At 42.4% G+C, this 12,773-nt stretch overlaps 1 protein-coding gene across 1 annotated transcript in view; it reads left to right on the top strand.

Annotated features, from left to right (window-relative positions):
- Col4a1 (Collagen type IV alpha 1) overlaps positions 1 to 12,773 on the top strand; it is a 98,183-nt gene that overhangs the window by 19,471 nt on the left and 65,939 nt on the right. The window contains exon 2 of the mRNA XM_089248714.1: positions 705 to 753. Within this exon, the coding sequence (XP_089104840.1) occupies positions 705 to 753 (49 nt within the window). The remainder of the gene's footprint in view (positions 1 to 704; positions 754 to 12,773) is intronic.

Below are 12,773 nucleotides of genomic sequence, written 5' to 3'. Positions count from 1 at the left end.
TCTCTACATGTTTTTTAGGAGTACACACACAACACTCACCTCTTACACGTTTCTGGGAGGGGGGAGGATATGCCAACCTCCTATGCATTTATAAGGGATACTTGAATCCAGGGTCGTCTTGAGGACATCATGGGGGGCCCCCCCCAGACCAAATGATTTTTTTGAGGCCTCACTTGGCAAATTCAAAAAATTTCGAACTGGTCTCATAATTATGAGGCCCGGATGTAAAAATGCGTCAAGATGGCACTGCTTGGAGCATAAAGGGTTGGGAACTATGGCTGTAAACCGGTGACTCTAAAAACATGCACGCCGCCAATCTTTGTCAGAAGCGCCACGTCGAGCTGGCGATGCGCCCACTCCATTTTGCACTGCGATTTCTTGAGTAAATATGCAAATTTGTCAGAAATATCGAGCTGAGTGGGGGGAAACATCAGTTTACCTGAATTGGGAGGAGGGGGGGGGACTATGCAGCTGTTAAGACCGCTACTGTAAGCAGCCGATCCATATCACGTATTCATATACACGACATGCTGTTTTTCTACACTTAAATTTGATATGTTCCTTTGGAGTTTGAAGGTAATTCAAGCAAAACTGACAGAGTTATGGTGAAGTTCACTGAACTTTCGGAAAACAGTGTACTTTAGGTATTGTTATTTCACCACATGACATGACGGATGATACCTTTCCTTTGCTTGTCGTTTCAGGTTATGGTTCCTTCTGCTATTAGCGAATTTATACATATGTACAGAAGCGGTGAGTACAGTCCTTGCTTATTTTATTTTTCAAGTGAAAATACACTGAAACCTGTACGAAACGGAACGTCTCAAGAGACTGAAATAATATTCCGTTTTAGACGGATTTCCGTTTTATAAAGGTGCAAATAAAAGCATTGAACAGACTATATTTTGATTCCGTTTAATACCGTGTCCGTCTTAGACAGGTTTCACTGTATTATTTTTAGACATTACAGTTTTTTTCAGGGTGATTCCATAATTCTGATCTTTGCTGAATTTTACTGGCAGACCGCTGGTCCCTAATAAAAATCCAAGAAAGTTGTTGTCCTTTTGTGCGTCCCTAAACATACGTAGGTGGCTTGCGCACCTGTATAGCTTGCGCGCGGGCTTGCATATCCCTAGAAACGTAGATACTTGTGTATTCGTAGATATGTGAAGACTTGTGTATCCTTAAACATGCTTGTGTATCCGTGAGTATGAGGTTAGTGTATCCCTGAACATGCGTAGGTGGCTTGCCTACCCTTAGAAAACGCGAAGACTTGCATTTCTCTAGACATGCGTCGGAGGCTAACGTGCCCCTAGAAACGTGAAGGCTTTCCCTAGATATGCGTCAAAGGCTTGTGTTTCCCCTAGATATGCGCCAGTCTTGTGTACCCCTAGAAATTCAGAAGAGGCTTGCGAGCTCCTAGAAGGCTTGCTCGCTGCTGTATGTTTAGTCTTTTGTATGGAGGCTTGTGTATTCATAGAAATGTGAAGATATGAGTAATATATAAGAAATCTCTAGATATGCGATGTTTGTGTATCCCTAGACATGTGAGTACGAGGTTTATGTATCCTTAGACATAAGTACGAGGTTTGTGTGTCCCTAAACATGCACAGGTGGCTTGCGCACATCTAGAAATACGCAGGCTTGCATACCCCTAGGAACCCGAAGGCTTGTATTTCCCTAGATACGCGTCAGAGGCTTGCGTACTCCTAGAAATGCGGAAGAGGCTTGTGGGCTCCTAGAAAGCTTTCGTGTCACTGTATATATGTAGTCATGTGAGTCACCCCCATACTCATCCCTTGGGACAAGCAGGTTACTTGTAGAATTGACTCCCCAATCCTGCTCACAGCACGAACTCCGGCAGAGCGAGACGGGAAAAATTCCCAATTCGAAGTGGGGAGGTACCACCTCTGTTGATTTATCTCATTTCGATTTTTCGTGATGGATACCATGGCCCCCACAAGGGGTGGGCTGACAAGGCTCCAGCCCTGGGGCCCGGAGGATTTTAATAATTTTTTTGTTTTTTCACGCTATAAATTCATCATAAAGGGGGGCCCCGTGAAAGTCTGGTCGGGGGGCCCGTAAAAGATCCCAGCCTAGGGGCCCTGCTTCAGGATGTGGGGGCCATGATGGATACACCATCGCCTTCAACCAGCACGAGGACACCAGCCAGCGCTTTAGCCTTGGACAAGTCTACTTCACCATCCGAGATAGGTAACTTCACACACACACTCGTCTCGGACTTATGTAGGGCCAAAGGAATACCGCGGGAAGGAAGGCTGACTTATTTGACCCTCGGCGGTTGACTTGTACCACAATTAATGTTTTGTACCGTCTTGTTTCGCTACTCGTTTCTTTTCCCCGCCATTGCTCATTATTTCGCACGTATCCCCGGGTGCCACGCACTGGCTCGTACTTCAGTGCCACGCGTACCACAGCCTATAGCGTGGTATTAATGATTCAGGATCGTAATGGACGCTAGTCGTTGCTTAGAGCGACATCTATATTCTTGTGAAATGGAAACCCTTTTTAATTGTGCATAAAAATGATAAAGATGCGCTTCTTTTTCTTGGATTTGGAGCTCGAATTCTCGAGAAACACATCATTCTCTCTCTCTCTCTCTCCTCCGCTATTCAAGTGATCCTGAAAGGATATTGCCACCGCTTATCAGAGAAATTGCATTTTTTTTATAGCCGCTATTGAGACTACACTTGCAATGATCAGCGAGGTTATCATGACGTGATGGTGGAAACGTATAAAAAAATTAATGTATGATAAGAGAAAGAAAGAGAGAGAGAGAAAGCTTTCATCCTTGTTCACCAGTGCGGGCATCCTCAATCGGGAGCACCGCGGTGCTCGTTGATACAGCCGAGAGTGCCCGATGGGAAAGTGGGGAATTGGCTTCGGGACCCCTTCTGGTGCCAATTTTTTCCACCAAGGTAAAAAAAAAAAGAATTTGCCTTTTCCTGCAACGGATGTGAATATAGGGCCGGGTTGAAAATTCACACAGGGCCGCAAAATATCATTAGCCACAAATAAGCTCAGTTCACGTCACGTCAGAGTAGTGTGAAGCGGCCTTTAAAAAGCGTCACCTACACGCGTAAGGTTACCGGTAATACCACATGACACTTCTCAAAAGAACATGACGGGATTATTATATTTTCAGGCTGGATTGAAACCCTTGAATTCCGGTCGTCAGGCCTATATTTAACCGTGTAGTCAAACCGTGCATCTGTTGAATATGCCTAATATTATCTATCGACTGACATTTTCACCCTTGAACTTACAGGTTTCAAATTGGGTCCCGCAAAAGAGCTGTAAAATTTTTCATTGTTGTTGCAATAAAAATGCCCATATTGAAGAAATGTTCATGTTTGAAGGGGGTTCCGCGTAGAGCCAGCTTGTAATTAATTATCAAGGGTTCCATGGTACATAAAGCCATCAAGGTTGTGAGAAATTTCGTAACCATGGGGGGGGGGTTCCTGGAAACATTTTACGTAGCCATGAAGGATTCCGTCAAACATTTCTGTAGCCATCAAGGGTTCCGTGGAATATCTCTATCAAGGGCTCCGCGGAACATTTTACGTAGCCATCAGAGATTCCGTGAAACATTTCGCGTAGCCATGAAGGATTTCGTCAAACATTTCTGTAGCCATCAAGGGTTCCGTGGAATATCTCTATCAAGGGCTCCGCGGAACATTTTACGTAGCCATCAGAGATTCCGTGAAACATTTCGCGTAGCCATCGATGATTCCGTGCAAAAAGTCAGGGTTCCGCTGTATGAAAAGCTGTAAAATGTTTCCTTGCTGTTGCAATAAAAATATCTATATTAAAGAAATGTTCATGTTTGAAGAGAGTTCCATGCGTAGAAAGTATCTCGTAATGATCTAGGGTTTCATGATACGTTCTCGTAGCCATTCAAGGCTTCCGGTGAACAATTTCGTAACCATCGGGGTTTCCTGGGAACATTTTACGTAACCATCAAAGATTCCGTGTAGCATTTTTAGGTAACCGTCGAGGATTCCTTGGAACGTTTCCCTAGCCATGGGAGGGTTTCTGGGAGCCATGAAGGGTTCCGTGGAGCATTTCGTAGCCATCAACGGTTCCACGCTAAACTGAAATGTTGGAAACCTCTGCTTTAGCCATAGCATTGCATGGGAGGGGCCAAAATGCGTGCTTGTCTCTGCTGACGGAGTACTGTATCTGATTGCGGCTCTTGTTGTCAGGATCGCCATGTAGCAAAATGCGAATTATTAGAAATTTGATAGCCTAAAAAAAAAACCTACCCATTTCTGCAGTTTATACATTTGGCATAATCCCTTTGTGCACACTAATTTCATCGTATCCACTCCTCGTCGAGGAAGCAATGGGTTTTCACGTGCCCTTCAATATCCCGCTTAAAGGTAAGAAATGAAGTAAGAATTTATCCCCAGTAGGAAAATAACATCAGAATGCTATTCTGTTTTCTTGAGAGAAGTGAGAGATCCAGAGGGATCAGTCGCCGCTCACAAAAGCCTCTCGAAAGTGAGACATCAATGACCGCACATGCACAATGGCGCCTGAAGAAAGAAACATGTTCACATGGTTCATACTGGTTCGTGCCGGAAGGTCTCCGCGTCTCCTATGGATGAATGGCGGGAATTTCTATTGCAGAACGTTTGTTGTGTGACTGACTATACTTTTTTGTGAGTAGGAAAACCACTCGTTGTGATATGGCGGGGGTTTTTATTTTCACGCCACCGATTTTCTTTGGAATTTCTCAAAAGAAAAGCGGTATATTTCAATTGACATCTGTATTATAATATCCCTTTCCTTCCCCATTGTTGAAACATTATTCATTGTTGGCTTTGAGGCCAAAAAGAAACCAGTCTCCTGAAGAAAAGTTTCCGAAATTCTTCAAAAAACGGTTTCTGTTGGTTCCGCTAGTCAAGCATAAAAGCGCCAGAGTTAAGGCTGATATGGCGCCAACATAATCTTCCTCGATATTTAAAGTTTTACAACAAGGGAGGGTGCTTGCTCAACCTTTTCAGAGCAGGCATCTTCAACCTGTTGCTCGCGAGTCCCTGAAGACCACGGTGCTCCCTGAAGCACCAAAAAGTGCTCTATGCCCATGTCCGATTTCGTGCCCGCGAGCATTTGATCAACGTCCCGATCAAACACCTCATACAAATTGCATTCAAAGATTAAAATAATCTAGATTTTTCATGCATTCGTATGCCAAACTTGCCGTAAGGGTGCTCTTCTTTTGATGATGGGTACAGGCAGTGTTCGCGATTAGATTTTGGTATGCCAAACTTGCCGTAAGGGTGCTCTTCTTTTTGATGATGGGTACAGGCAGTGTTCGCGATTAAATTTTAGTATGCCAAACTTGCCGTAAGGGTGCTCTTCCTTTGATGATGGGTACAGGCAGTGTTCGCGATTAGATTTTAGTATGCCAAACTTGCCGTAAGGGTGCTCTTCTTTTGATGATGGGTACAGGCAGTGTTCGCGATTAGATTTTAGTATGCCAAACTTGCCGTAAGGGTGCTCTTCTTTTGATGATGGGCACAGGCAGTGCTCGTGATTAGAAAAAGGCTGAAGTCCTCTGTTTTAGAGAGTACGAGCCACTTCATTGGTTTGAAAACGTGTCGCGGGTAACTTAAGTGATATAAAAATGTGCCGCTGGCCGCATAAGAGATCTGGGAAATGTGTCGCGGTTCATAGAAGTGATCTAGATATGCGGCCGTGTGGGGCTTAAGTGATCTGATCTAGAATAGCATCCCGGGTCACTTAAGTGATCTGGAGGTGCACTGCGGACCACTTAATTGAAGTGAGAATGTGCCAAGTGGTCTGGAGCAGCGCCTTAGTCAAGTGATGTGGCACTACACCGCGGATCATTCCAGTGATCTGATAATGTGCCACATAGTTCATTTTCAGCGCCCGAGTGGCGCAGTGGTAAGATGTGCTCGTCTTCTACTATGAAGGTTACCGCCAAGGTCCTCGGGTACGAATCCGGGCAAAGAATAAGCATCAGAAACATTAGTGTATAATTTCTGTGGCGGAGCCCCTTTATGTATATGTAGATAGACAGATAGAATTGCTCACAACCCCGGACTGATGCAAAGCACCTTACTTCAATTACCTGAAAAGAGGCAAAGTTGTGTCGGAAAAAGTTAGCAGAGATTTATAGTGATGGCTCTCTCTATCTCTATCTCTCCCCTTGCCCCGCGCTCGCAAGTATCGAACCACTCGCGTCGTTCCCCCCATGAAGACAGCCATCAACTCGATGCAACGGGCAAGCCATTTGACTAAAACGTATAACTGAACCCAATGACTAGGGAGAAAAATTGCACGTGCGCCCAGTGGCACATAAGGGCACGGGGACCGCAGCCTGGGATTTCGAAAGAAGTGTGGGCAAGTAAGAAGAAGTTGGCATGTTGAAGTGGGAGAGATGTGAGAATGGTCTGGATCAGTGTTTCCCAACGTGGGTGTTAACACCCCCTGGGGGGGGGACGATGGAATTTTCCAGGGGGGCGGTAGAAGCTGCGGGTTTAACATAAGATCCTGTGGATTAGATTGCGTTGGGGGGGGGGATGGGACAAAACAATTTCTTAAGAAGGGGTGATGGGACAAAAAGGTTAGGAAACTATGGTCTAAATGCACAATGCATACAATGTGGATATATACAGTTGAACTGGATTATAACGACTTCGTTTGCAACGACAACTCGGTTATAAAGTCATTAATTGGCGGCGCAGAGAATAATGTTAATTCGCCTCACTTATGACGTCAATTAAAACGCTATGGCCTCGGATATAACAAAGCATTTTTGTCGTTATCCCGTTTTATCATAATTAGCGCGATAATATGACTATTACATGAAAAATTTCGTAATTTTGCCCTTGTCGACATCTTTTTTTTCATAAAGGCCCTTTCTTTTCAACAAAGCTGGCTTTATAATTATGACCCGTACTAAATAGGGAACGGATGCATGTGTGTGTGGTAATTATGACTATAATATCAATGTTAATCTCCCATATTTGCCATGGTCAATGCCGTCTTAACGAATGGGCCCACATGGGCATGGTCCGGGGGACATCAAGTTCAGAAAGGGCTTCGTAAAAATGAGATCTGGTATTTTTTTCGATAGTAAGTATGAAATTGGCTAGCAGTATTTCTCTCTCCCCCCTTTCTAGCCAAGTACCATACAGAGCCCCAAAAACATCACTTTGCCCGTGGGCCTGTGATGCCATCAAGACGGCCGTAGCCGCTGCAATTTTCTTTTCCTCGTCAGTGGTTATTTTTAAGAAACTGCTGATTTGCCTGACAATTGGAACATGTTAGCGAGAATTGGCGATGTCCCGTATTTTTCCCGATCAATTATGGTCACTCCCTGAATATCATAAAATCACTTCATGCGCACTACTTGATTGCATACTTAAAAGGTCTTGGAAACGTCAACCTTGGCTGTTACGCCACCTAGGTTACAATGAGGAAAATTTCGCCCGAATCTTCGATGTCCTTATGATTGTATGCTATGTGGAGTTTACTGATTTATTTTATTTCCCTCGGGCGGCCGCGGAGTCCCTGGGAAGTGCACATGGAGCCCAAGGGACACCCCGGTTGAGAACCGCTGCTCTAATGCATCCTTTTTTTTATTTTTACGAAATTGTCATCATGATCGATTTTTTTCAATCGATTTTTTTTTCAGCATAGTTGGGAAAGAAAAAAAAATTGATTTTTCATCGTGAGATTTTCGTCACTTCGTAAATTTTTTCACTATAACGTGCCATTTCTTTAAATGCAATTTTTCATCGAGACTTTTTCTGTTTTTTTCCTCCGCCGACATTTTGATATTGTCGACTTTATACTCTACGACTTTTTTCACGATATTTGAATTATAAGCGTTTTTTTTTTCATGATGTGCAAGTACTTTTTTTTTCCCATCGACGTTTTGATTATGAATGACTTCTGTCCACGATATTTTCACCATGACTATATTTTCTTCGCGACTTTTTTTCATGATATTTTCGCAGTGACTTTTTCATGACATTTTCACAATGCCTTTTTCATGATATTTTCACAATGCCTTTTTCATGATATTTTCACAATGCCTTTTTCATGATATTTTCACGACTTTTTCATACTTTCTCAATGACTTTTTCACGATATTTTTACTGACGTTTTCACAATATTTTTACTATGACTTTTTCACGATATTTTTACTATGACTTTTTCACGATATTTTTACTGACTTTTTCACGATATTTTTACTATGACTTTTTCACGATATTTTTACTATGACTTTTTCACGATATTTTTACTATGACTTTTTCACGATATTTTTACTATGACTTCTTCACGATATTTTTACTGACTTTTTCACGATATTTTTACTATGACTTTTTAACGATATTTTTACTATGACTTTTTCACGATATTTTTACTATGACTTTTTCACGATATTTTTACTATGACTTTTTCACGATATTTTTACTGACTTTTTCACGATATTTTTACTATGACTTTTTCACGATATTTTTACTATGACTTTTTCACGATATTTTTACTGACTTTTTCACGATATTTTTACTATGACTTTTTCACGATATTTTTACTATGACTTTTTCACGATATTTTTACTATGACTTTTTCACGATATTTTTACTATGACTTTTTCACGATATTTTTACTGACTTTTTCACGATATTTTTACTATGACTTTTTCACGATATTTTTACTATGACTTTTTCACGATATTTTCATGAAATTTTTCACGATATTTTATGACATTTTTCTCGATATTTTATGACATTTTTCTCGATATTTTATGACATTTTTCTCGATATTTTATGATATTTTTCACGATATTTTCACATTTAACGGAATTAATTAACATAAAATTAAAAAAGGGAAAATATCGTTAATATTTTCCCTTTTTTACGATATTTTCATGACATTTTTTCGCGATATTTTCATGACATTTTTCGCGATATTTTCATGACATTTTTCGCGATATTTTCCTACTGACATTTTTTCCCCACGATACTGGATAAAAATTGACCCATTTCATGATATTCTGAGAACGAATTTTTATCACGTTATTTTAATCTGGACTTTCTACGTTTTCATGATAACGCTTTCTCCTGCTTTTCTTTTTTTTTTTTTGAAATATCATATCAGTCTTTCCAAGCCACGATGTGCCTTTCGGGTAATTTTTCGCGGATTTAAGAAATCCGCTCGGTTTGGTTGTAATGCCAAATGAAAAAGAATCCAAAATTTAGTCGTTTCTGAGGAGTCCCGACATCACTCCAATTAGCTCTCAGCAAATAATCAACGCTCCAATTTAGGATCGATCCCTCGCACGTGTACAAGTTCATTGTTCCAAAAAAGCACCACAGCCAAGGCTGAATCTTCATAATCATCATCTTGGCATTGAGAACAAAAAGAGCCATAAGTAGTGCGCGACAAGAAAAAAAAACCCCGATTTTTTAACTGCGATGGTGGCCACTTAATATTATGGACTCCTTTTAGGGGGATGATGGAGTCATTCTTCTTCTTCTTTTTGTTTCTTCGTTATTATTATTATTATGTCTTTTCTTGACTTTTTCTTTGCATGGAATTCCCATTTTCCGTAAACGATAAACGTGATGCTGGTAGCGCCAAAAATATCCCAGAAACAAACGCACACTTTCTTCTCTTTCAGAAGCCTTTGCATCTTGAAGAATCCGGGCCCGGAGAGTAGCCGTGAAATTTTACGTTTGCCGGCTGTGGAAATTGGAAGTGAATGTCTTTTAGCAGACATGGCTGGGAATATCATCATCTTGTAATAGAGAATGAGTCCAGCCGGCGGGGATAGAAAGTCAAGTACCTCGTGGAGAAACTTTCGCGTGTTTTGGAGATGCTTTTTACTTCTCGTGGTTGCCACCTGATTCGAGCAACCAGGAGCGGCTCGAGACAAAATTCTCACCCGCGTGAGACATCGTTTTGGTAACCCTACCCATGGTCCCCCACAAAGAGTGGGCTGACAAGGTTCCAGTCCTGGGGCCCTGGACGATTTTCACCATTTGTTTGCTTTTTCACGCTATAAATTCATCATAAGGGGGTCCGTGAAAGTGTGGTCGGCCCCCCCCCGCTAAAGATCCCAGCATAGTGGCCCTGCTCTAGGATGGGGCCCATGCCCCTACCTCTTCCGTATAAAAGCCCCACCAGTGAAACGACCCCGAAAACAGGTAGTTTTGTTCCCGGCTAGGTGGAAACAGTGCCGTCTTAACGCAAGGGCTCACCCGGGTCTGCCCGGTGGGCCTCAAGCGAAGAAGGGGCCTCACAAAATGAGATCTGATTTGAAATTTTCGAGAATTTACTAGGTAAGGGCCTGGCAAAAATCACTTGGCCCGGGTGGCCCATGATAGTCTTGAGACGGCCCTGGGTGGAATGCATCTTTTATAATAGTTTTTTCTGCGAAACATTCCATCCGATACGTTCACAGATTTAGGCTAGCCGTCCACTGAAAGCGACAACCCTCGGTTGAGCATCGAGGGCGACATCAGCTGACATTGGGTCAGGCGATTGACTAGGGGTGTCTGATGTCCACTAAAAGCGATCCTCACAATGGTGCTCAGTTCACGACTGCACTCCGCGAAGGCGAGTGCGGTCGTTAAGTAATCTTGGGAAAATATTGAAAAGCTAAATATTTTTAAAGGGAAAAATTTATTAATTTATTTATTAATGTGTCCACATGCTCAATGAGGCATCTGACGCAAACATCAGTTTTAATTTTGCAGGCAAAATTAAATTACATTATGTCAGGTAAATATCGTGAAAAAATGTCATGAAAATATCGTGAAAAAATGTCATGAAAATATCGTGGAAAAATGTCATGAAAATATCGTGGAAAAATGCCATGAAAATATCGTGGAAAAATTTCATGAAAATGTCGTGAAAAAATGTCATGAAAATATCGTGGAAAAATGTCATGAAAATATCATTTTAGTATATATAGAAAAAGTGTTTTGAAACTGTTTTTCATGGCTCCTAAGGCCCGTCATTTGGGGAGGGGGGGCAGGGAACCGTCGCCCCATACACACACACACACACACACACACACACACATTGAGCACATGTGCTTTGTCCCCTCCACCCCCTGGAAAAAGTTGAAATGACGGCACAGTGTTAGGGCCCATAATTTTTATGAAGCGTTGTGGCAAGCGGGGGTGCTCATGTGTGCCTGCTTAATGCTTCGAAGTAGTTTTTTTTTAACACTTTACGGGGCATCGACGAGATATCTCGCCTCCTTTAAAAGCCTCTTATTTCAGCATTGACAAGCCCGGGTGTTGTATAAAGTTGATTTCTCAATGAAACACTTTCCCCTATTCGCCCTACTCTGCGCCTCCTGCTGGAAATCGGAAGAAAGCCTTATTCACCGACCGCTACGCAATTCACCGATGGGAAAATCACCGCTGAGAAAATTCACGGACAACAAACAGTTCATTACCAGTGAGTGAGTGATTGAGCAACTGAATGAGTCACTTATGTGATCGAGTTAGTGACCGAATGAGATAGCGAAAAAGTGAGTGAGTGACCGCGAATGACCGAGTGAGTGAGCGATGGAGTGATCGTATGAATCACCGAGTGAGTTATCGAGAGAGCGACCGTATAAGTGATCGGGTGATTTTGTGAGTGACGGAGTAAACGGGTAACAGTGATTGAGCGAGTGAGTGAGTTACTGAGTGAGCGAGTGAGTGAGTTACTGAGTGAGCGATTGAGCGAGTGACTAAGCGAGCTGTTGAGTGACAGTATGGGTGGGTGGTGCCCGAGTGGCATGGTGGTAAGATGCTCGTCTACCATCGTGAAGGTTGTTGTCAGGGTCCCGAGTTCGAACCCAAGGGGGGATATCGGTAAGATATTTTCCCTTACGAACTCGAGGCGACCACCGATAGACAGCGCCTTCACTTCCAACCCATCTCACTAATGGCAGTCAATTGCAGTATAGCGATATGGCCAGAGTTGGTGTTTGGTGAAGTAGTAGTGTGAGTGGGTGGCAATATGGCTGACCGAGTGAGTGTATGAGTGACTCGCTCATTCATCTGCGTGCTCACTCACCCTTTTGATCTCTTACTCAAGCTCTTTGCTCGCTTACTCACTCATTCTCTTGCTCACTTATTCAAGCTCTTGCTCACTCTCTTTGCTCTCTTGCTCATTTACTCACTCTCTTTGCTCTCTTGCTCATTTACTCACTCTCTTTGCTCTCTTGCTCATTTACTCACTCTCTTTGCTCTCTTGCTCATTTACTCACTCTCTTTGCTCTCTTGCTCACTTGCTCAAGCTCTTGCTAACTCACCTGTTCATCAACTCACTCACTATGTCTCTTTATCGATGAACTGTTTGTCTCCCGGTGACTGTTCCTAGCTGTGAATTTTCCTTTCGGTGAATTGTTGGCGATGAATTTTCCTTTCGGTGAATTGTTGGCGATGAATCTTCTCGCTCACAATTATAGCAAAACCCTCTCTTATATCTATCCATTTATATTCTGTTCGTATTTATTTACTATTATTTTTGGACGCGTTGCGTTTGCGCTTTTTGGAGTTGAGGAACCCACAAGAAAGAACTCCCTTTTTGTCGCCAATTGCACATCCAACTAGTTCTTCAAGACTGTCTTTTATTCATGAGACACTTGTCTATTCCAATGGTCTAAAAAAACGAGACACTCTGGTTAAAATAAAAGGAAAGAAAGCCACCCTCTCTCTCTTCTTTGTCAGATGATTTCAAGAAGCGGTTGCCATTTGACACTTCCT

This window comes from Pholcus phalangioides, unplaced genomic scaffold (assembly GCF_987345545.1).
Source record: "Pholcus phalangioides strain wild (caught in Gottingen) unplaced genomic scaffold, Ppha-v1.0 ptg000020l_1, whole genome shotgun sequence".
Lineage (NCBI taxonomy): Eukaryota > Metazoa > Arthropoda > Arachnida > Araneae > Pholcidae > Pholcus > Pholcus phalangioides.
The sequence above is the reverse complement of the archived record's forward strand: the minus strand, read 5'-3'. Positions and strand labels throughout refer to the sequence as shown.